The 25,682-nt window shown below is 37.5% G+C and overlaps 2 protein-coding genes across 4 annotated transcripts; one reads left to right on the top strand and one right to left on the bottom strand.

Annotated features, from left to right (window-relative positions):
• The first annotated feature begins 260 nt into the window (after positions 1-260).
• LOC103708577 (U1 snRNP-associated protein usp106-like) lies at positions 261-23,861 on the top strand. Of its 3 annotated transcripts, none has more exons than XM_008793575.5 (13): positions 261-535; positions 1,026-1,078; positions 1,616-1,784; positions 1,885-1,948; positions 4,698-4,777; positions 4,947-5,100; positions 10,187-10,248; positions 10,481-10,543; positions 13,195-13,253; positions 13,583-13,664; positions 16,345-16,394; positions 16,510-16,770; positions 23,542-23,861. In XM_008793575.5, the coding sequence occupies exons 1-13, from the start codon at positions 389-391 to the stop codon at positions 23,567-23,569; spliced, it is 1,272 nt and encodes a 423-aa protein (XP_008791797.2). In that variant the 5' UTR covers positions 261-388; the 3' UTR covers positions 23,570-23,861. The 3 variants fall into 3 exon arrangements, 1 of the variants encoding a protein (XP_008791797.2); XR_003385974.4 differs by lacking the exon at positions 23,542-23,861 and adding an exon at positions 15,677-15,807 and having other exon boundaries at positions 287-535; positions 16,510-16,641; XR_015972811.2 differs by having other exon boundaries at positions 289-535; positions 16,510-17,821.
• On the bottom strand, positions 6,271-9,637 carry LOC148700280 (zinc finger BED domain-containing protein RICESLEEPER 2-like). Its single transcript, XM_088710109.1, has 6 exons — positions 9,453-9,637; positions 8,294-8,394; positions 7,347-8,220; positions 7,016-7,286; positions 6,447-6,825; positions 6,271-6,356 (listed from the first exon to the last, which is right to left on the bottom strand). Exons 1-6 carry the CDS (start codon positions 9,635-9,637, stop codon positions 6,271-6,273), a joined length of 1,896 nt encoding a protein of 631 aa, XP_088566235.1.
• Positions 23,862-25,682: the final 1,821 nt, after the last annotated feature.

The raw sequence follows: 25,682 nt of genomic DNA, 5'->3' as shown, positions 1-25,682 counted from the left end.
ATTTATTATTATTATTATTATTATTTTTAAAAAAGATTTCTCTAAGTTCATCTTAGGCCTCTAAATATATTGGGCCGCCCCTCCGCTTCATCGAGATTGAGATGCTGCTCTGCGTCGCGTAAAATTTTCGATTACCATCAAACAATCATAGCCGTAAGTTGCTGCTTATACAGTACATGTATGCGAACGCACAAGGGGGACCACCGGTCGGTGAAGTCTCCAGCATAATTTTATACGGTGAGCAAGAGACACACCACAACAAAGAATTCGGCAACTTATACATCGCGACTCGTCTCGACGTGCCGTTGGCGTCTCTTATCGGTCTCCGTTACTCTCTTCATCTCCCTCTGTCTTCTGAGCGACCACCAGGAAAACCCTAACCCTAGAGATGGACGCGATCAGGAAGCAGCTTGACGTCCTCATGGGGGCCAACCGGAACGGCGACGTCAAGGAGGTGAATCGCAAGTACTACGATCGCGACGTCTGCCGCCTCTTCTTGGCCGGTCTTTGCCCCCACGACCTCTTCCAGCTCACGGTCCCGATCGCAAACCCTATCCCATTCCATGCCTATCGCTATCTTTTTTCTCTCTCAATCGGCCTAGGTTCAACATTAGTTTTCAATCTTAGGGTTTCTGATTTCATGTCCTAGTATCGATTTCGGGGTCTAAGATTAATTCTCTTTCCGCTGCCGTTTGCTTGTTTCTCTCATTTTTATCTCTAAAAACCATTTATTTTGCTCACTGCTTGCCATTGCTTGTTGTATTTGATTTGGTATTTAGAAGTCTTTGTCAATTTTAGGTTATTTTGTTAGATGTCTTATAAGATTTTGCATTATTTCTAATATGTGTACTTTTTAGATGATGATAATTGCTGATTTATTTGGATTCCATGCTTCTCTTACAAAATGCGTTAAAATTGTTGGTTCTGGGAAGGACAAAATTAACTTATGGGTTTGTTCAATTTGGTAAGGTTTGTGATATCGGTTGTTTAAATTGACAGTGGTTTTGCTCTGTGTTTTATATCAGAAAATGGACATGGGTCCCTGTCCAAAGGTGCACTCTTTACAGCTGAGGAAAGAGTATCCTTTGCAATAACACAATGAACAGTCCTTATCTACTTTTTGTTATTAGATTTATCTTTTTTTTGATACAAATGAAACATTCAAATAATTGGAATTTGGGCAAGTATGCTTCAACCTTTCCGGGTTCTGGTACAATGAAGCTTTAATATAAAGGTTGGTCAGGCTATATATTTTATACAATGAATTGTTTGTGTTTGGTGACTATTAATTATATCCATGTAAGCTGTTCTGCTAAGCTGGGATGAACCTTGTTGCCTTTGATATGGTTATTGCTGCATCTTTCATTTAAATAATAGTAAATTCTAGCATGAAGGCATTATTATTCAAGCTAATTTTTCATTACTTTTCTGGCTTTCTCTGGGCCATTGTCAAAGTGAAAAAATCATTACCTTGGTCTGTTTAAGCTTGTGTGTTGATCATTTTTCCATGGCCAGGAGAAGCTTTATCCTGCATGCTTGTACAACATTTTGCTATTTGTTTAGCCTGTTGCTTTTGAAGCAATGTATTTTGTCGTTCTTCTTGAACATATCATAGATATGAAGAAGCCAAAGCGAAGGGAGTTCATAATTTTGATAGAGAACTGGAAGATTTGATAGAAAGGCTGATTGTCGAATGCGAGAGGAAAATCCAAAGAGCCCTTAAGCGTCTGGAGGATGAGGATGCCAAAGCTGCTATTGCAATATCTGTGTCAGAGGTTACCCAGGTATTTGTTTCATCCCTTTGAGCTTGCACGCTTGCACCTTCCTGTTCACAGATTATTTTACTAAAACTTTGCCATGGAACCTTTTACTATGAAAATGCAGACAGCTGACGTCATGGAGTTGTCAAAGCAAATCAAGGAGAAATTGAAAGAAGTTGATGCTTTTGGTAATTTATTTAGCCAGTGACACAGATGATCTAACTAACATTGATGTTTGTGATTGTAAGCATTGTCTCATGTTGATGATTAATTTGTACTTCGTATGCACTTCTGAAGTTCATCTTGTTTGTTAGCGTGCTGGCTAGATTATCTTGAAAATGATATTGCTCGATATGCACTTTCAAATTATCAGTGATATATTCTACTTTTTTGCAAAGCTGCAACAATCAAATTAACTCTTTTATTCTGCAGCAACATGTGCAAAATTTAAAGCAATGCTAAAATTATGGTTGTGTACTATATTGTGCCGATTGCTGTGGTGCTTACCTTTTGTGCCTAGGTCCCTCGTTATTGCTTAGGCACTCTTACATCTCTGTTGGCCTTCCTTTCAATTTATAATTTTTCCCCTGTAACCCAAAGGGGATGGGCCTAGCATGCAACACATAGGAGGTTCCCTGCAATTTCATCCAAAACATGCGAACCTTAGACTTTTTTGGCTTTCAGATTTGTGAGAGCCATTTTTTTTTTATCATAACTATTACCTTATATATATTCTATTATAAACCTTTTATTTGTTTCTTGTGAGACCTTTCAGAACTTTTCTTTATAATCTAGTTTAAAGTCCTAGTGTGGCCCTGCTTAATCTACACAAATATGCAGGCAAATTATGCTGACACTTTTTTTTGGGTGTAGCATATGAGTTCGTGTGACCCGAAATAGGCAACACATCCAGCGTTGTGGTGGCTGTTGCATGTAGGAACTTGTAGATCCAGCATGGTTCATCCTATTGTTGTATCATCCATTAATTATATTATCTTCAATTATCGTGCACCATGAAATCTCCTCCATTAGCAGTCTGTATGTTAATGATAAATGTACAAGTATAAGGATTCCTCTGAAGAGAATGAAAGGTGCAAAATTATGAGAGCTTTGAGAGATCCTTGGTGCAGGTCTATTGCGACTGCAAGCTATCTTGCGATAACTATTTCTAGCATTCAATTGTTTATTTTGTTCTTCATGTAAATCCCTAACAATCTTAATATGTGTGCTCTTGTGGTGAATCTGCATCATTCTTGAAAGTCATAAGGTGGTTTGTTTTTGTAAATCAATGTTGACTATTATGTTAGGTGCTAGCACTGAATTATGAATCACATCTCCCATCGCATTTCTAGTTTGAGATCTGAATCCATCTTGTTCTTGCCTAATTCACCATCATTCTACTCTAGATGCCCATTTAGATCTTTAACAGATATCCTTCGCCCTCAAATGTTCCTTGCTTTACTGTGGTCGCCTTGTCCTAAATTCACTTCACTCACCTGCTGAGACTTTCCAAGGGTGTTATGCGTTTGGTTCCTATCCATTCTTTTAGGTTCTATTCTTTCTTTTCTTCTCTTTTCTTTTCTTTTTGTTTTTTTGGTTTGTTTTATGTGATACTTCTATATGCTTACATAATAAGGTATAATTTAGCAATCATTTCAAGTCATTATCATCATCATAAAATGTAAAATACAACAATTGAAATTTCTATTAAGATGTTATTTACCACACTAAGTGGTGGTCTGTATCTTCTGATGTCATACACTTTGCTGCATAACTCGAGGATATCTTTTTTTGAGGGGTCAAAGATTGAGGATATCAACATGCCACTTTTGTGTTGTTCACTAGTTTTTCTGAGTATGTATGTATCATAACACCATGCTAGCAGTCAATATGGGCGGTATATAGTTGTACATGAGATTTAATAGTATCGAGTTTCTGTTTATTCTTAAAACCCATAATTATTCACATGAAATATTATCTATCAAAAATATTTTTGATCTATTCGTCATGGGACTAGTGCGATTGACAGGGTTCATCTAATTCATGAAGGAATTTCGAATCATAACATGCTACGACAACATTGTGTTGCCATGAGGAGACAACCATGGTTTGTTGTATTGGCCTGAATCGGGCGGTACAGAACATACCGGACTGTACTAGTTCAGTACTGGTATTCGGTACGGATGGTGTACCGACACTCGGTACACTGAAAAATTTCATACCGTATCGTACTGACACAATGCTAGTATAGCATCGGTACGGGGTCTGGTACTGAGACGATGAACCTTGGAGACAACAAAGTGTAGGAGCAGCGACTTGTAGCAATAATTATTGATACACAACTGTTTTTCAGGTTTTATGATGTGCATTATCATAAAGCTCATATAGTCTAGGTTTATCTATATCCAGACTAGATTAGTAATAAATTCTGACTATAAACTGCAAAAGTAACTTTTGGACAACTAATCATTTGATTAAATAACATATTAATACATATGTATCTTTTGCACCTTCGTAAATGTGAACCTTGTACATCCTTTAGGCTATGATGAGTTTACTTGTGCCTCTGCTGGTTGATAGCAAGGTTCTTCCATTGGAATCTTGATTCTTTGTTAAATGGATGCTTACGACATTTTGGCTGCTGATTGCTCTTTCGTTTTTTGTGGAGTGCAGGCACATGCATGTTTGTGTTCAGAAATTCTATATTTCATGTACATCCATGTGCCTCTGAGCTTTAGATATTGGTGCTCCATGTTAGTTTGTGCTAGCATCAATTTTCTGTCTTTTCTGTTGCTATGCTGTTTGGTCATTGTTTTCTGAGTGGATTGCATTTTTTCCTTTGTCTGACATCTATAGTTTTCATGTGTCTTTTTCTGGTTTATCCTTTTATAGTATTGTGGTCAATGATTGAGGTGTTTATGAAATATTGGTTTACAGATTTGGAAGGAAAAACTGACAGTAAAATCCGGGCTCTGGAGGAGCTTGAAGAGCTTAGGACAAAAAGAGCTGATAAGCAGGTACTTTTTTGCGATACAAGCATTTGACATAACTCTGGAATCCTTGTGAAGTATAATTTTGTTGAAAAGTGCAAAACTTCATAGAACAATTTCTATTGCTGTTTCTGTTGTATTTATGGCTGGTATTGCTACACTTTCAACCTCATTAATTCTGTTGTTCTAACCGCAGTCTATGCTTCTTCTTGATGCCTTCAATAAAGACCGAGCTTCCTTGCCACAACCACTTCAGAATCCTCCGCAGTTATCGATGCCAGTAATTGTTCCTCCAGATCCCCGAACACAAGAAATGATAAATGAAAAGCTTAAGAAGGCAGAAGAACTGGGTAGATACACTTTACCTTTTTATTGGAAATTTATGATCCTTAATTGTTCGTTGGAATTATTTTTTGGTTTTTGCAGTTTTTTGGTGTTAGTTATTTACTCCAAGTAACTGTTAGTTTCTAGTCCTTCCCACTTTGATATTCTGCTGTTATGTCAAATATAAGGCAGCTCTTCAAGCATGAAGTTGAATTGCATTTTTGTCTAATGTTACAGCTATTTACTAATGTTCTTGATTTAGCGCCCATTCTCTTGTATTATTACATGGAACCCCGATGACGGTACGAATTCGTATTTCATGGTGTCAACATATGTATGCTCTTGTTATATTGTGTTTAATATAACATATGTTGTTCTAAATCTTTGTTCTTATTCCAAGGATTCATTTGCACTTCATCTTAACCTGACATGAGGGCTGGAAGTGGGCCGGGTTGGGCCGGGCCACACCCTTACCCAAGCCCGGCCCGAAATTATTTTTTGGGCTTCGGGCTGGGCCGAGGCCCGAACAATTTTACGGAAATGTGGTCCGAGCCCGGCCCAAGCCCGTTTGGGCCAGCCCGAGCCCGTTTGGGCTAGCCCGATTACGAGCCCGGCCCGAGCCCGTTTGGGTCAGCCCGATTACGAGCCCGATTCCATCATTTGTACATGATTAAATAGTCAAATTTGAGATGAAAACATACAAGTATAAGTACATGCACAAAAGACAATTTCATGGAGATATATGTGCAAATACAAGTACATGAAAACATACAAGCAAAAATGTCCACAAGCAAACAACCTACTCAGCTTAAATCGAATATGAGATGGACCAAGTAGGCAATCAGACAGATCATTAACAAAATACACAATTCAGCTTAAATCATTCCATGCAACCAACTGCAACGATACAACTACAACCAAACAAAAGGATTCCATCAAAAACAGGAGGATAAAAAAAATCATCGGCCTGAAGTCGTTCCCCGCACAATAATATATTCATCATATCCATGTAATCGAGAAACCCCCTGAAGTCGGCTTCAGGCCTGCAGTTCAAAAACATACAACTCTCATAAAATTTTGCAACAAATAACCATGATCCACATGAAAATAACCATGATCCACATGAAAATGCTCCATCAACAAACATACTTGATACTTGATACTTTAGGTATGAACTAGATCTGATGACTGTATCGTCATTCAGTTCTCCCAAATTGCCCACTCCAGGAGTCTAGGGTGTCGTCATCTACATTAAACGTTACAGAACTCGAGCAATTTGCAACTGTTAACACACAAATCAATCATAAATGTTTAAATTATAAGTACAATAAGCAAATAAAAAATATTAGATAAATTTAAAAGATCTATATACTTTCATCATATTGTTCACGAAGCCAATCTTGAGTACAAACTAAGGCTTCTACGGTAGAAGGGCTCAAAGAGTTTCGATACTGATCCACAACTCTACCACCAGTGTTGAATGCCGACTCAGATGAAACAGTGGAGACTGGAATAGCTAGAACATCTCGAGCCATTCTTGATAGTATAGGATAGACTGCTGCATTGCTATTCCACCAAGCCAAGATGTCAAACTCCTTATTCTCCAAATCAGGAAGCACATCATCATCCAAATAACTATCCAGCTCGGATCTCTTAGGGCGTTTTGAAGAACTCTGACTTCTAAATTGAGCAAAATCCATACCAAATTTTTTTTTGGAAGAAACTGAACTTATATCAGCTTGTCCACCAAATTAGATGTTTGCCACTTGAACTCATAGAGGGCTGCATTCTTGTTGCATCTACATACTCATTATACAATTTAAAAAGACAAGCATGAATATCATCAATTTTTTTCTTGCACTCCTCCAACTCAAATGCCTTTTGATAACAAAACTCTACAAATATCAGCTTTGATCTGGGATCCAAAATAGAAGCAATTACCAACAAATTATTGCACTGAGACCAATATTTGTTAAACTTCTTTAGCATCTCATTTGTTAATTGCTTCACTGTTTCATCAGTATCGATACTTTCATCCATCAACAAAGCCCTAATTCCCCAAACCTTTTTTAGGTATAAATTGGATGTGGGATACTTACAACCAGAAAATACTTTAGTGGCATCAAGAAAGGCTTCTGAAAATTTAAGAATTATAGAAGACTTTTTCCATTCATCATTTGTGGGGCATACACATGAATGCTCAGTTGCATATCTAATAAGAGCATCTTTATAACCAAGTGCATCATGCAACATTTCATAAGTATAATTCTACCTTGTAGGAACATCCAAAGTAAGTCTTTTTCTAGCAGGAAGTCTCATATGTTGTACAATTTCATTAAATGCTTGCATTCGAGATGGGGATGCAGAGACATATCTAACAATTTCTCTTATACATTCAATAGCTTCATGAATAATTTTCATTCCATCCTGAACCATAATATTTAATATATGTGCACAACATCTAATATGACTATACTCTCCACTAAACAACATTGAATAACAAAAGTAATCTCGGAGCCTTCTCATTACAGCATCATTTGTGCTGCAATTATCCAAAGTAATAGTACATATTTTACCATCCAATTCCCATTCAACAAGACATTTTCTTATAGCATCTTCAATTGCAAAGCTGGTGTGAGGGTATGGGAGTTTCTTGAAACTAATAATCTTCTTATGTAGAATAAAATCAGAATCAATATAATGTGCTGTGAAAGAAATGTAACCAATTTTCTGATTAGATATCCAAATATCAGTAGTGAAACTAACCCAAGAACTTAGGTTCTTGAATACATCAAGCATTTTTTTCCTCTCTTCTTGATATAAAGCCATACAATCATGTTTTACAGTCTTACGACACATAATTTTGAATAATGGCTGAAGAGATCTCATAAAATCCAGAAAAACAGTGTGCTCAACAATACGAAATGGAAGTTCAGCACATATGATAAATTTTGCAAGAATTTTTCTACTCTCTTCTTGATTGAATTTGAAAGCCTTTATCGGATCTTTTGAACTTGGTAGCAAGAGCAATTGATTAGTCGGATTCTTTTGATACTTCTTGCAAACATTTTCTAGATGGCGTTTTAGATGACTCGTTCCTCCTTTAGTGCTCCCACTTAAAACTTTTTTACAATATTTGCACTTAGCTATTGACCCATCAGAATTTTTTTTCAATAAAATGATTCCATACCCAAGATCTTTTTTTAGAATTCTTGTCACAATCATTTTCAATAGTATCTTCATTTCTATCATCCTCATCCCTTAAATCTTCAACAATCTCATTTTCACCCATTTTAGAATGAGACATTAGTAAAAATAATCTGTCCAAATAAAAAAATAAACATCACAAATTTAACCTATTACAAAAAAAATATCATTTAATCTATAGCAATAGGAATACTAAAACTAATAAAGATAACGGAATACCAAAACTATAGCGATAGGAATACCAAAACCAATAGAAATGATTCATGTAAAGCAAGATTAATTGCTAACCATTGACAATTTATTTATCGCAATGTAGCTTCATCATGCCTCAAACAAGAAGTTACAGACATTTGTAAGTAGATACAATATGACCTGTCAGATACTAAAATTTACAGATGCACAACATTGCAGTTAACTCAAAGATTAAAAATATTCTAATAAGAGTTACATGTCAACCTCAATGACAAGTGTACTATGTAGCCTGAAGATGTAGAATGATATACGGTAACCGTAAAAATGCAACAGAGATACAAAACAATTTGCACCATATCTAGAAAATATTTGCAAGGAAAAGAACCAAAAATTTAACATAGGCATACATCCATGGGCTTGCCATTTGTTTATAAGCTCATTTGAGAATCTTTCCCATTGTTTTCATGTCAGCAATAGCCACTAACAATGTATAATATCCAGAGTAAACAATTTTGAGTGAATTTTCTCGGTGATGCCAAAATGACTGAAACTAAAGCTGGAGCTTGGAAGTACTGAAGGTCTGAAACTACCAAAACCAAAAGGCAAAAACTGACATTCAAAGAATCAAAATTGATAGAAATTCAAGTGAAGCTTGCATGAGCAGACTAAATGCCAAATCCCAAAACTAATAAAGATAACGGAAGATCGCGATGGGGGTGAAAGCCTTCAGATCTCGATGGGGGTGAGAACGGTCGAGTACGGACCGTCGAAGAGACGAAGAGCTTGGACGGTCGAAGAGCCCTCAGATCTAGGGTTTCATTGCTTCGCCGAGCTTGGACGGTCGACGACGATGGCTGGCGACCGGCGACGAGCTGACAAGAAAAAGCGGAGAAACCCTAGCTCCACGCCTCCGCTGCTCGTCCACTCTGCGCCTCTGCAAATCCTAACCAAAACGAAGAAGGTAATCGTACCTCAAAACCTAGCTTCGCCGACGATAGGGTGGTCGGGACTCCTCTTCACCACGACGGACCGTCGAAGAGATGAAGAGCTTGGACGGTCGACGACGACGACTGGAGAAACCCTAGCTTCAGTGCTCGTCGCCTCGTTGCCTCCACCGCTCGTCCGCTCCGCCTCTGCTAAATTAGCCAATTCCCAATTAGCCATTGCCCGCGATGCCGATTCGGGCTATTAGATTTAGGGGATTCGGGTTTGGGCCGTTTGGCAGACTGGCCCGTGATTCGGGCTGGAGGTGGGCTCCGACTTGGACGGGCCCGGGCCGGGCTAATGAAATACCCGAGCCCGGCCCGAAATAGATATGGGCTTAATCATTCAGCCCGAGCCCAGCCCGAACTGTATTGAGCCTAGCCCATAGCCCGGCCCGATGGGCTTCGGGCCGGCCCGAGCCCACTTCCAGCCCTACCTGACATTAACATTTCTCATGCTGACAATATGTATGGTATTTAATTTGTCATGCTTGTGCCAGCTGGTCTGATTTTTTATGAATCATTTTTTGGTGGTAATTTCTTCTTTTTTGGTGCAAGATAACCCATTAAAATGGTTGTACTTATATATGCTCCAGCAAATTGGATTGATGTACAGTTTGAGCATAATTGTTTAAAGCATTATATGTGAAGCATGTTTTATGTTGCTTAATCATCGACATTAGTCTGTATTTTGTTTTCTAAATTGTTTGGAATGCTCTTTTATTGGCAGGTGAGATGGGAATGGTAGATGAAGCTCAGAAGGCTTTGGAAGAGGCAGAAGCCCTTAAAAAGGTTTTTTTTTCTTTTTTTTTTTTTCTTTCTGGACTTGGAGGAATTAATTGTTTGGTCCATCTGTCTAAAGTCACTTGAAAATTACTGGGATAGTAGTCTAATAGCATCTTTTTAATCATTTAGATACATGTGGTTTGAAGTTTTGCTTTTTGATGATTTCTGATAAACTTTTTGATCTTTTACCATGCCCTTTTACCCAGAAACCTAATGCTATATCATTTTCTTTTTTCAGTTGGGTGCACGCCAGGAGCCAATCGCAGATTCGTCAAAGTATACTGCTGCAGATGTGCGAATTGTGAGTACAATCATTGGTTCATAGCTTTTTTATTTGTAAATACTTTTTACCCTTGCATTGGATACACGGTAGAATATGCAAAGTCAGAGTCCTGTTGTTGGTTAAGGATAAAAAAATCACTCTTTCTCGAACCTTCAATCTTGCAAGATTATTTTGTTTTCTGATGTAGGATATCAAATGCTGTCTGTATCCTGTGAGCCAAAAGGCAAAGTCGTGTATCATGCTGTATGTTCACCAGTCTAGATGGGCACAAAGAGTATCAAAGGAAAACTAAGGATATGCCTCTAAAGAGATGTTATTGTAACCAAATTTGTAATTGCATATTTATTGGCAATGGAGATTTTTGGTAGATTACAAAAAAATTCTCTAGTTTTATCAATACTGCAACCATGCAAATGTACCACATAATATGAACATAATTAACACAAACTAGCATGACAATGTGTCTGTGTGTGTGCATAGTTTTCTTTTTTTTTTAAGTGTGATGTATCACTCTCACTATGGGCTCATTCGATTCACTGGAAAATATTTTTCTCATTGGAATGTTTTTCCTAAGAAGCTAATGCTTGAAAAAGTGTTTTTTGTATGTTTGGTTGACTATTGGAAGGTGACACATTACAAAGTGGCTTATGTTTGGTTGAGCATTTACTTTTTTGAAAAAGTTATGTAAAATACCTGTTATGCCCTTAATAAAAGGAAAGACTAAGGTTTATCGAACTGGTACGGTTCGGTACCTGTTCGAACCAGACGGAACCGTCTGATTCCGGTCGATTCCAGCCACATCCAATCAAGTTCTGGCCCCCCTAGGGTGCCGGAACTGTTTTTCATTGGAGAACCGACCCGTAGGGGCTGAAATCGTTTTCCATTGGAGAACCAACCCGGTCGGAGATCGGGTTGGCTCGGTTCGGGTTAAACCGGCCGGTACGGCTCGGTTTGGGCGGAGCCAGCTGGTACGGCTCGGTTCGGCAATCCTTGGAAAAGACTTTACCCATTCTATCTAAAAGCTTAAGGACATTTTTGAAAAATAAACCCAATTCCTAGCCATTGGGAATTGGACTTTTCCATATCCCACATAGGTTTTTCTACTTTTCCATCTGTCTTTTTTCAAAACTCCAACCAAACATGAGGCATTTCTCCATTTTTTTCATTGACCACACTTCCCCCCTCCTCTTCTTGCGAACCAACCGAGTCCTATTATTATTTTAAAACTCACTACTTAGGGAGCTTTATTCGTAATACCGGACTTAGGACAGGGCCAGATCATGCGCAACATCTTGAAGTGCAAAAAGCACTGCTCCACCTAGTATGGGTTCATATGAAATCAGGACATACAATCTTGAGTTCTGACCTTTAAACATTATTGAAATTCCTAAATCCTAACTTCTAATGAAATTGGTAACCATCAGTTTTGAGTTAATTAAATGCTCGTGCAATAGTGTTGATATATTTTTTCCCATTAGTTTGAATGCACTAAACTTTGGATTCCTAATCCGGAGCTCAGATGCAACAATTTAGAAACTTTTATTCACTGGTACCATGCCAATGAGGACAAAACAGCATTGTTAGAAGTCAAGTTTTTAGAAAAGAATTACATGATGACTTCGAAAATAAAGTATAAAGTAATATTATTTGGAATACCCCAATAAGCGAGTCCAACAAATCAACAGACACTAACAAGAGCACCTTCAAACATACAAAACAAAACAAAACCATCTAATCTGTGAAAAAACACTATGCTTTATGTACTTTGTGTATGTATAGATTTTGAGAAGGAAATTAATGTGGAGTTTTGGGTTGTGATAAAATCACGTTATTATTTTGTCTTGTTTATATACTCTATCTTTCTAAAAGTATGGAAAAATCCTAAATTTAAGATATATTCCTCACAAAATTGAATTATGAAGGATGTATGGCATCATAATAACATGTTGAACATGAGTAATTCATAAATATACTTTTTTTAAAACTTCCTCCCTATCATTTTAATGTAATTTTTTACAAGTAAGCTTGATGTTAAAATGGAACAAGAAATATTTTTGTCCTGTTAGCAAGGGGAAAAAAGGCTATATGACTAACAGTGCTTGCTTATGTATTTCGAGTGAATATACCTAGAGTGCTAGAAAAATTTTCTGGAATCTTCAAAAAATTCAAAGGTCCTTGAATGTATCTTATATGACTTGAAATAATGTGGTTTTTCTTTTATGAATGATGGCACTGAAAGGGGCTTCATGGTCAGCTTGATGAAAGAAACTGCTAAAATTCATTGTTCAGTTTGCAATATGCTGATGTAGTTATCCTGTATTGCCAGTTGACAAATGGACAGCAGTAGTCAATATGTTTCTCTTAAAAGTGCTTACAATGTTACATTATCCATGTCATAACATTTAGAAAAAGTCCTCACTATTCCTTGTCGCATATGTTCATACAGCTTCTTTATTGGGTGATTACGGTTTTACTATTGTGTCATGGCAATTATATGGTTCATTGGAAGTTTGGAAGCATTTCATAGTATAATAACATGATTGATAATGCAGCATGTGGTGGCTAATCTGTTTTCTAGTACGCACCCTTTGGCATTGGCGTTATTGTTGCTGAGATGCAATGCTGATCCTGATAAATATAATGACTGACATCTATGACTCATTTTGCAGACTGATCAGAAGTTACGCGTATGTGACATATGTGGTGCATTTTTGAGTGTCTATGACAGGTAAATTCTTTTATCCTCTTGCAGTATAATTTTGGGTATGTTCCTGCGATTCTGAGGGCTACAAAATACTAGTATTTGGGGTTTGGGGTTAAGTAATTCAGCTTTTGACGGGCACATTATACCTCCTTGTCACCAGCAGGCTTTTGGGCCCAGTTTTACGCGGATTACTTTTGCAGCTAAAGAATGTGCGTGTTTTATTATTTTATGTTTGTAGATTATAATTGTCAGAAGTTATGGGGTTACTATGCATTATGTAAACCTGCAGGAGGTTTGGAAGGTTTGCTGTTTTTATAGTGAATGTGATGTCTTGCTTGTTCTGTGGTATGCAGTGATCGTCGTTTGGCTGATCATTTTGGAGGAAAGCTTCATTTAGGCTATATACAAATCCGTGAAAAGTTATCAGAACTGCAGGTTTGCTTTTGCAAGTTCTTTTCCTCATATGCTGTCTTTATTTATGATTTGATTATTTATTCTTGTTTGTTTCACATATTCCTCCAGCAGAATATAATGTGAAGAGTTGCACTCTGAATTGTTACAGATTTCCTTCTATATGCCTGATGTATTTGTTGTAGTACCAATTATGTTAAATTTCTTTAAAATTTAAACTCTTAAACATGGTCAGGAGCTGGTATTATGTCCCTCATTCTTCATAGAGAGTTTCAGTAATTTTATTCGGAGTGGCATTAGGCCAAAAGATCAGCTCTTGTGAATGGATTACAGTTAAAAGTTTTGTTGGATAATCAAAGTTGACTTAATTAGGTGCATAGATAATGCAACATAACAAACTTGATTACAATGTCGTGTAAAGCTTGCTTCTACTAAAACTGTATGATAAATGGTGGGATATGGTGGAATAGTAATTGGAGAACTTATGGACCTTGTGTTAGAAAAGTTTGCTTGGCAAAATAGCTAAGTAAGGTTGCTTTCGTAGTTCATAGTAATGCTTCTTTTTATGTGACATCTACATTAATGCTGTGATGATAGATTGTGGTGATTCTTATGTTATTACAAGGGCTTGTAAATTGTGATCTTATGGGTGTGAGGGAAGTGGGTGATAGAATGGCATGTGTAAAACCATGCCATTTTTCTGGTGTACAAGGTATTGGGAAAGAATTTTATGTAGGTTGCAACAAAACTATGAAATCATTGCCCAAGTTGGTATTGTAAAGGAAAAAAAGGAAAAGTTCGTCATGCTTGGATTTTTCTAATCTCAACAGGTTATCGTCATACTTGGAGTTTTCTCATCTCAACAGGTTACCATGCAGTTTTATTTCTGCCAGCACTTTCCTAGAGTCAGGAAAACCATGAAAAGAGTATCAAATTTCTCTGTAGAAAACAAAATACAAAGTGTTTTAGAGTTTGCAGTGGGTTAATTTCATGGTGTAGTTTATTATACATATAATAGGTAAATGTGCTGTCCTTGCTGGTTGGCATGGATTGGCATGGACTGGTCTAATGCCTTGCAAGCATATTGCATTGACATGGTGCCAGCTGTGTGCAATGCTTCAAGACAGTGTGATACATGCCATGTCGGCGCTAGCCCCACGTAGAACAGATACACAATACTTTGTTCTTATTCTGCATTTTTTTCTAAATGTTTCTGTTATTAATACAGGAAAATCTACAGTTCTTGTCCTGTTGTCCATGATCACTTTATGATTAGTGGAATGCGAGCTGGTCTAGTTATCATATTGTAATATGATTGAAGCGCATTTCGTCACTTCTATATTTCACTGGCCAATTCATTTCTGTCGAGCGCAATTTCGGATAACTGTAGTGCTATGCGCCTCTTGCAATGTCACTGTCTTCCTTGTTGCCCCTGCTTAGTTCACCATAGGCCTGATATTGTTAAAAAGAGATGAATATCAATTTAAATACCTTTCTAGAAAGGGTTTACTCATGGTTAAGGTTGCCATCATGCTGGATCAGATGAGCGTGCCACTTTTGCTTGCTTGAGTATATCTGCATAGGCTTCTTGCATTACTCCACAGTTTGGTGTTTTGTGGGCTTGATTTCCTGTTCTTGGATTTGCACATGCTTGGTTAATAATGAATATGATCATAAATAAATTCACATATAATCTACTGCAAGTTTAAATACTTCAACCTTGTAGAAGTGTATATACTGTTTATGAACCTACAAATATTGTCTTTTACATTCTCATAATGCTTTTGGGGGTGCTTGTATCGAGAACCCTTAAGCCAAAAGTCCCTCTTTACACACCTTGGCTGTATATAATAATATTAATTTTATTCTCTTTCATTTTTTATTCTGATTTTTAATTAAATGATGACATTTGAGTCATAGTGAATCATGGTTATTTTTTTTTACTTGTATCTAGCATTTGTTCATTTCTTTGTATTCGTCTTTTTGAAGTTTCTTTGAAATATGGTCATTGAGATGATTTTAGAATTCTATGGCAGGAACTATAATTGACTAAGAGCTGTACCCAGTCTTTAGCGAGATCTGTAAACATGTCAAAGTTCTGGGTCCATGTTTGTGTTGTTGAAGACAATGATGTTTTTGGTGGATTCTTTGCTTGTTGTTATGATATGTGAGTATGTGATTGATCTCTAAATGCTTTACTAGATTTCTGTTTCTTCAAGATGGCTCCACAATTACTGTTTCTTTTCGGAAACTAATAGTGCCCGAAAAGCTTGTGATGATTTGCCCTCAGTCTTAATGGTATATGACACACAGCTGGTGATAGGAAGAGATTGGTTGGATGGCAATGCTTTAGCAGCATAAATTATTTATTTCTTGCCCACTTGCACCGAAATTATGCCTCCAAAACAGCACATACTAAACATAAATCTTATCCGCCTTCCAAAAAAATTATAAACATGTCCAAGAATTTCTTGATATAAGGTATCTCTTGTTCTTTGTTGGCATTCAATAATAAGCACATCTAAATGTTGGTTTTATGGAGAAGAAAAGGCTAAGGCTGTCAACTTTTCTGTTACAGAATGTGTGCTTAAGTGTTTCATATCTTGCTTCTTTTTGTTCAAGAATCTTGCTACCTTTGGGATAATGGTTATTTATATAATTTGGAGGTTATTTTTATAAACTACTACTACATTTATTTTTCCAGGAAGAGAGAAATAAGAGGCGAAAGTTGGACCGATCTGAATTTGATAGAAGGTACTAATTTCACCAAGCCTTCTATGAACTTTGGTTGTGCCACTGAGATCAAACTTCTTCTCTTGCTTTGCCCCTGCCATGCACTTATAAAATTTATCACCTTATTCCTGTTTAGGTCGAGAGAACGAAGTCAGGACCGTGACAGGGCAGCAAGTAGGGATCAAGATAGAGAGAGAGATGACAGAGGTGATAATCGTGACAAGGGAAGGGATTATGATCGTAGGAGCAGAGACTATGATCGCCATTATGATAGAGATCGAGGATATGATCGCGAACGAGATAGAGAATCAGATCGATCTCGCAGTTATGATTCAAGGAGCCGGCGAAGGTCACGTTCTCATTCAAGGGAACGCCCTAGAGATTATGATCGGCACAGGTACTAATGTGATTATACTAATAATTACCTACTTTAAAATTTGTATTCATTGTGCTTCATATGTATTGATTTTGCTGGCAACTGTAATGCCCTTGTAGTTGTAATTGTAAATTATCTTTTAGTTGATTAACTCCCATTATATAAGTACCGAGATACATGATTGAAACATCTCGCCCGCTCAAGCTGTTTACTGCCATTTGGCTAGTTGAGTGGTTCAGTCTCCACTTCTTTGGAGAGAGCAGACAGCAGGAGTTGAAGAACTGTAGGCTTAGTATAACTATTTCTTGAACCTACAATAAGAATCATCGCACTTTCTTGATGTATCTATGCCCTTTATGAGCACATTTAACAGCATTTGTGTTTGATATGTTTAAAATCAAATGAATCTGGCTATTTTGGATATCTTCAGAGTTCAGACGTTGTTCTGAAAGCTTATGAAATTTCACAAGCTGTCTCCTTCATGTTTGTTTTTATTTATCATTGGCTATTATCTGTCTCAATTGTTTGGCCAGAGCATTCTTTTTTAGTTGTCGAAAAGTATACCTTGGCCTTTTAGCTTCACCAAATCACTCTTGTTATTTGATTTGCGGCTAAATTAGGTCAAAATTGTTACCCTGCCCATTGCTGAATATATCTCTATGTGAATGTTCAAATCTTTAGAACCTCATGTCTTATTTTGTTTGTGTATTCATAGTAAACTACGGACATCCTAGTTTACGTATATATGCACATTTTGGCAACTTTGATATGTACACTGGGCTATCTCATAATTTTTTCAGATTTTATCTATTCCTCTGTTGTGACTATGATGTCTCTTTTGGAAGCACGAAGCACCTTTGGTAATGGAATGATATGCAGGAATTCTTATTGCTGATCAATTCTGACATCTTTAATGACCTAATGATCACCTGTTCTGTCAGCTATTCACTTAACTATTTACATGATAGACAGTGATTGGCTGAGCGGTACAGGAGGTGCTGACTGAGCCCCTTTCTCTGAACCAATCATTGACTGCCACATAGAATCGGTGAACCGAGCAGTGACTGGACAGGTGAATTATAGTAGTACTCCTTTAGCATTTTTTTCTGGGATAACCTCTGGTTAAGTGGTGACTGCTCAGTTAACCAGCCAAGCGTGATTACTTTTTGGGTTGTTAAAGTTAGCCAGCGAATGCCGACTTGCACACATAACCTGGTTGGGTGGGGGCTGGGGGTTGGGGGTTGGGGGTTGGGGGTGAAGGGAGTGGGGGATAACATTAACCACCTAGTTAAGTTCCGTCCCTCATTTTTCTCACTGTTTTATCCTTCTCGCAGACCTTTTACTGTTCTTTAATGCTGGCTTTTTGATGTAGTCTCAGGGCTCTTGGACATAGTTTATGTTTTTTGTTGTTTCTGTGTTTTTATTCCAAAGCCATGTTTAGGCTTGGATTTTCAGTCGAGTCATGTACTAGGACTGCCAAGCAAAAAGGGTCCACCTAGGTGTGATAGGAAGCCTAACCCAACCCCAAACCACCACACTTAATTGCTTGAGTCTTGGCCTTTCTTTAATGCCCACAGCCATCACTTATCTTTAGAAATAGAGGAGGATGGATGATAGTCTTGGAGATAGAATTGTGGATGTTGAATATATAGAAGAAAGAGAAGAAGAAACCCTAGAAAGGTGAGTGCCACCATGGGCGAAGTCCTGAGAGACCCTTTTTCTTCCACTTTCATCCTACTTTGGACCTATTTTTTCTTGGAGCTTTCTTGACCCCGTCATCCTTCATCTCGATATCTTGGTGGAGCGCGGCCTGAAGATTCTCATTGGATTGGAGGGACCAAACTCGTAGAGGTAATTATCCGACTAGTTCTATCACGATCTTTTGTCCATCTCTCATTTCTTCGTCCATCAATCATTATCTCCATCCATCGTCATTACCATCGTTGCCATCTATCATATTCTTGGAACCCGAGTTTATTGGCAATATTTTTTTATTGTTCTGTTGTAGTTATTTTCAGTTGCACTAGTTATATTTCATTGATTAGGCTTCATTAATAAGATATCTATCATGTCCTGTTTTGCGTTCACATACCTCTATGATCTTTTGGGATGAGTATTTGCTGAAGTGTCTAATCAATCGCACCATAATTGATTATTATGAAATCAATCTACATCTGTAGTAATCGATTATAGGTTGCACCAAAGTGGTATCAGAGCCAATAGGTTCTGCATATCTAGGAATCTTCATTATTGTGTTTGCATCATAACATTCATTTTTTCTACACTTTAAATTTTAAGAATTAAATTTTTGCACTTCAAAACAGAGAAATATATTTTCTGGATTAAAAAAAATAGTAAATTATATTTTCTGCATTTAAGACTATAGAAATTTTTATTTTCAGAGTTAAAAATACAGAAAAATTAGTTTCTGCATTTAAAAAATTCTGCATTCATTTTCCGCATTTAAAAAAAAATAAAAAATATTTTCTGCATTAAAATATTAGTTTTTGTATTAAAATATTTATTTTCGGCATTAAAAAAATCCAGAAAAAAATTTTAAAAAAAATTGTTCACCTCCATAACGTTAGAAACACCTCCGAAATAGTTTTGGGTCGAATCTTAACCTACAATATGTCCGAAAATTGGCAAGATGCATTTAGAAACCAACAAACCTTAGAGCAGATCCAATGACAGGTAGAACACCTCTCCAACTTCATGACTAGACTAGAATTGAACATACCTGAGATAGTGAGACCTAGGAGAGAAAAACCATCAGGATGAACCAAAACGTAAAGTCAGACCTCAAGGTAGACAGGGTCAATTAGAGGGTAGTTGAGAGTAGTGAATCGGATAAGATAGAAAATGACTTAGATGACTGACCATTACATAGGAAAAGAGAGAGACCACCACATAGAGAACCCCCTCATGCCAGACGTTGGGATGATGCATTAAAATAGATATTGAAAATTTTGAGAGGCGTTTCCAGCTAGATGCTTTTCTTGGTTGGGTCGACAAAATCAACCAATATTTTGATCGAAAGAAAATCTCTAAGAATAAACAGGTCAAATTTGTGACCCTCAAATTAAAGGGACGTGCACTGGTTTGGTGGAACCAACTCGAGGAACAAAGAGTTCAGCAAGATAAGGATAAGATCCGTACCTGGAGTAAGATGAAGGGGAAGTTGAGGAAGCGATTTGTTCTATTGAATTATTGCCAAAACCTCTACTTGAAATTCCAAAACCTTCGACAAAGGACTAGGACCGTGGATGAGTACACCGAGGAGTTCTATGAGCTTCAAGCAAGAAATGGTCTTAGTGAGGACCCCATCCATGTTGCCAGTAGATATATCAATGGCTTGAGACAGGACATCCTGGATCAAGTGGAGATATTCGATGTCTTGAGTATTGATGATGCCCATCGCCGTGCACTGAGAGTAGAAACACAACAAAGGCGATCTAGTGGTCGAAAGTGAGACTCAAACAGAAACTCCATTACTCATAGAAAAAGTTAGTTCGAAAAACTCTACCAAGACCACAACTGCCCTAATGCCCAATTCTGACAAGAAATTATGGGACAAGGGCAAAGGCATACTGGCACCGACACCTGATTCCATTATCATTTGCTATAAGTGTCGACAACTCGATCATAAATTTTCTGAATGTCTACTGAGAAAATTTTAGTCTTAGTCACACCTGATTGAGCAAGGATGCCTGGACGATTCAGATGAACCCAATTCAGAGGCAAATGAGGGTGATTCTGAACAGCAGGATGAGTCGGAGAACGACGATGTCCATATTATAGGTGATGAGGTCGGCCCACTCATGGTGATTCACCGTGTCATGGTCACACCTAAGCAACCTGTCTAGGACATTTGTTGAGGCAAAGTATTTTTCTGACTATAGATACTGTAGGAGGATATAGATGTTTTATTTTGATTGATAGTGGCAGTACTGAAAACTTCATATCTCAACATATGGTTGATAAATTAAGATACCTACATAAAAGATTCATAAACCATATAGGGTATCTTGGTTTAAGGAGGGAGTTGAGGTTCCAGTGACCCGCAGGTGTCTAGTATAGTTTTCCATTGGAAAACAATACCAAGATCGGGTATGGTGTGATGTTATGCCTATGGAGGTGTGCCACGTGTTGTTAGGTAGGCTTTGGCAGTACGATAGGAAGACCCAACATGACGGAGAAAAGAATACATATTTTTTTGTGAAAGATAAAATGAATATCACACTTTATCTACAAAAGGAATTGTATGGGTATAACATGGAAAATTCTGTGAAAGAAAGAGGCAATGAACCTACTAAAAGGGCCTTGATTCTAAATTCAAAATATTTCTGGCCTAAGATGAGAGACGATGTCATTAGATACGTGCAAAAATGTCAACATTGTCAGCAGAAAAAGGAAAAGGTCCAGAATACAGGCTTGTACACCCCGTTGTCTAGCCCTAGTGGCCCTTGGAAGGATATCACCATGGATTTCATTGTAGGACTACTCATGACTGCTAGGAAGGTTGATTCGATTTTTGTTGTGGTGGACCCGAGTTACCGTTCACGAAACAGTAACCCGACCCAGTTACCGTTCATGAAACAGTAACCCGACCCCGTTACTATTCATGGAACAGTAATTCGGCCTATAAAAAGAGAGGACAATAGCCCAAAAAAAAAGAGAAGAGAAGAAAAAACTCTAGAAAGGTGAGTGCCACCGTGGGCGGAGCCCTGAGAGACTTTCTTTCACTTTCATCCTGCTTTTTGATCTATTTTTTCTTGGAGCCACCTTCTTGACCTCGTCATCCTTCATCTCGATACTTTGGCTGAGCGTGGCCTGAAGATTCTCATTGAATTGAAGGGACCAAATTCGCAGAGGTAATTATCCGACTAGTTCTATCACCATCTTTTCTCCAGCCATCGTTTTTTCGTCCATCAATCATTATCTCCACCCATCATCATTACCATCGTTGCCATCTATCACATCCTTGGAACTCGAGATTGCTGGCAGTATTTTTTTTTATTGTTCTGTTGTGGTTATTTTCAGCTTGCTGCACTAGTTATATTTTATTGATTAGGCTTCATTAATAAGATATCTATCATGTTCTGTTTTGCGTTCACATACCTCTATGATGATCTTTTGGGATGATGAGTATTTGCTGAAGTGTCTAATCAATTGCACCATAATTGATTATTATGAAATCAATCTACACCTATAGTAATCGATTATAGGTTGCACCAAAGTGAATCAGCGAGGACGAGTTGAGATGCCAGAGATCTGATTTGCTACAGTGCATACAGGAGGCCTACTTGTCAAGAGTCGAGTTCTTCCCAGTTGGGAGGAACTGATGTAGTCTCAGCGCTTCATCTTGGACAGTTTATGTTTTTTTGTTGTTTTTGTGTTTTTCATCCAAAGCCATGTTTAGGCTTGGATTTTCAGTCGAGTCATGTTCGAGGACTGCGAAGCAAAAAGGATCCACTTAGGTGTGATAGGAAGCCTAATCCAACCCCAAACTACCACACTTAATTGCTTGAGCCTTGGTCTTTCTTTAATGCCTACGGCCATCACTCATCTCTAGGAATGGAGGAGGATGGATGATAGTCTTGGAGATAGAATTGTGCATGTTGAGTGTATAGAAGAAGGAAGAGAAGAAGAAATTCTAGAAAGGTGAGTACCACCATGGGCGAAGCCTTGAGAGATCCTTTTTCCTACTTCTTGATCTATTTCTTCTTGGAGCCACCTTCTTGACTTCGTCATTCTTCATCTCGATACCTTGGTCGCGGCCTGAAGATTCTCATTGGATTGGAGGGATCAAACTCGTATAGATAATTATCCGACTAGTTCTATCACTATCTTTTGCCCATCCTTCGTTTCTTCGTCCATCAATCATTATCTCCATTCATCATCATTACCATCGTTGCCATCTATCACATACTTGGAATCCGAGTTTACTGGCAGTATTTTTTTTATTGTTCTGTTGTGGTTATTTTCGGTTTGCTGCACTAGTTATATTTTATTGATTAGGCTTCATTAATAAGATATCTATCATGTCCTGTTTTGCGTTCATATACCTCTATGATGTTCTTTTAGGATGATGAGTATTTGCTAAAGTGTCTAATCAATCGCACCATAATTGATTATTATGAAATTAATCTACATCTGTAGCAATTGATTATAGGTTGCACCACTTTTTTGTCCAGGAAACCCAAAAAGTGGCACTTAACCATTTATCCCATGCCCTTTTTAACCAAACAACATTTTTACCATGTCAACCAAGAGGACTGGTTAACCGAGCAGCAACCAAACAACAATTTTCAGCTTCGTGGTTACCTTGTTAAGTTGTGGATATCGATGGTTAGGTTATCTGATGCGGTCATAATATTCTGACTTAAATAGCATTCACCGTATCCATGGTTTGCTTTAACTTTTTTTATGAGCTTTTAATCTACTGAGTACCCAACATTCTATGTTTCTCATTAGTATCTTGGCTAATTATTGTCATAAGTCATAACTACAATGCAGCAAGCAATGACTAACTCCTATTTTATGTGCAATGACTGTTAATAGTGATTATTAGGGAAGAAAGTTAACAGTAAGGTTTGCAGCCTAGAGTGGAATTTCATTATTATTGTTATGAGCTTTTTTATTTGCAAGTATGTAGTATCAGTATGCGATGGATGGTCTTTGGAATCTCCTCACTCTTGATGATCTTTAGATGTTTGATAGTATTAAGACGTGAAGATGTTGGCCTATAGTCTTTATACCCAAATGACTAAAATTTTTCACTCTCTGCAGGCGTCATGACCGATATGATCGATACTGACGTTTTATTTCGGATGGAAGATGTGAAAGAGATCTGAGACATTGAGGTCTGTATGCTTAAGTTATGGCTGTTGTCACAGGTGTAGTTTCATGTCTAAAGATTCAGTTCACCTGAATACATAGTCCTTTTCTGTGGATTTCCCGGGTGGGTGATTCCAGTATTTGGTGAAGGATGATGCCCGATTAATAGTATGAGAACTTTGTGTAGGTTTAACTGTTTTTAAGAATACTGTCCTATGGAACTTAAAAGATTGATGCTACCTATGGAAAAATGCTGTTGACAGTTTGTGTTTTGGTTGCTCTTTTTTTTTTCTTCTCTTCCAATGTGATCTCTATTGTTCTGAAATGTATGTGCACGGCAGTCCTGGGTGCATGTTAATATGGTAGCAGAATCTGTGTTTCTTGTTTCAATTTTTTCTTGAACAATGCAGTGGCAGGCAATTCATAAGAAATTATTTACTGAAAGCCTGGCATTTCAAATCCACAAGGAGATATTCTTTTTTTTTAAAAAAAAAAATCCTAGATTATTACAGGAATACATGACATTTAGAAAGGTATGAAGCATGTGTTTTGGTTGTTTGAAGTTTACTGGCCCATTTGGTTGGTCTCTGCTTTTAGGGAAACTGATAAACATAAAGTTTGATATTGTTTAAGTTTTATGTTAATCAAGGATTCGCTCTTTCCATTGGACTGAGTTTTATAGTTTTTGGCAACTGATTTTCATTTATCGAGAACGAGTTTTATGTAGATCAACCTAGTAAGTAGTTTGCCACATTTTTCATTTGTTTAGGTTATGTGAACCCATTTTCGATCAAACTTTTTGACAGAGTTTGCATGGACGAATTTTGAGCATGACTGTTATAGGTGCTAGTTTTTGAGACTTTAGGCTTTGATATGTTTTATTGGTCATATTCACCTCTCTCAAGGTGGCGGTAGCATTTTCTTGGGAGCATGTCTGGCCCAGCCTCTTTCTTCATGGGAGAGGCAGTTTTGGCTTGATGAGCCACAGACGTGGGATTTGAACCAAATAGAGTGCATGGATGTCTGTGTACAAGTAAATGTGCCTTTCCTTCTAGCAAATTATCAACGAGCTAACTTGATTCAGTTGTCTTCCTTGGGAATAAGTCAATAAGATGGTCATAATCTCGTTCTCAAATGTTTATTCCTTTTTGCATGAAATTTGAATGCCTGGAGACTTCAAGTATGGATGATTCCCCGTCCGAGGATTTGTTTGGATGTATTACGTTCAGGTGTGTTGTGATGTTGTCTATTATGCTACATGAGAAAATTAAAAAAAAATGCATTGATGTTTATTTGTGTTCCTAACTTCTATATGATTGATAGATAAGAACTGTTTATGCTTTCAAATGATAAATTTGATGTATTCCGTCATGCTAGAAAAAGAGAATTTTGTCCCTTCTCTGAATAATTGTCATATTTTTGTGGGCTATATCTGGATGCATGAGTTCACATGGAGCAAAATAAGGTGCAGGATCCGAATCCAAACTTGATAAACTGATCACGTGCATATTGAAAGACAGGATCTTATGTCCTGTGGTTTTCAAGTGCACGACTCTGAAATTTCGGGATGGTGGATCCAGGAGTGTCCCAATGGTAAACAGATAGGTGTTTTGATCAGTTTTCTGTAATCCAAGGTTTTTATCTTGGCTAAGATTGCTTCGCAGCGACCGTGCAATAGGATATATACAGTATCATGGATCCAAATATCTTGGCAGGTATAAATTTATTCAGTTTCGAATCACTAGTATCTAGCGTGTGCATCATGTGCTTGAGAGTGATGAGTGCATAAAAAAAAAAGAGGGAATCAGGTGTACTTTGATACAATGTATGTTAGTCTACTCTACGAGCATTGATTAGTTATGCTGAATAATTCATTCATTCCTTGGTGGGCGCTTATCAAACTCTGTAGAATATTCACTGGGAATCAGGTGTTTTTCAGAAATGTCATCCTTGTATACCTTTCCTTTTAATAAAAATTTATCAGCCCAAGCATACGCATGCCAGGTCAATAAACATGTTTATCCCTTGAAGGGGGCAAGGCCAGTTCATCAAACAGAGTTGGACTCGCTAATATTTATGAATAAATTCTCTCA

Source organism: Phoenix dactylifera, chromosome 13 (assembly GCF_051530095.1).
Source record: "Phoenix dactylifera cultivar Ajwa chromosome 13, Ajwa_hap1_PhDact_Kaust_v1.1, whole genome shotgun sequence".
In the NCBI taxonomy this organism is placed as follows: Eukaryota; Viridiplantae; Streptophyta; class Magnoliopsida; order Arecales; family Arecaceae; genus Phoenix; species Phoenix dactylifera.
This window is presented reverse-complemented; position numbering and strand designations above follow the sequence as displayed.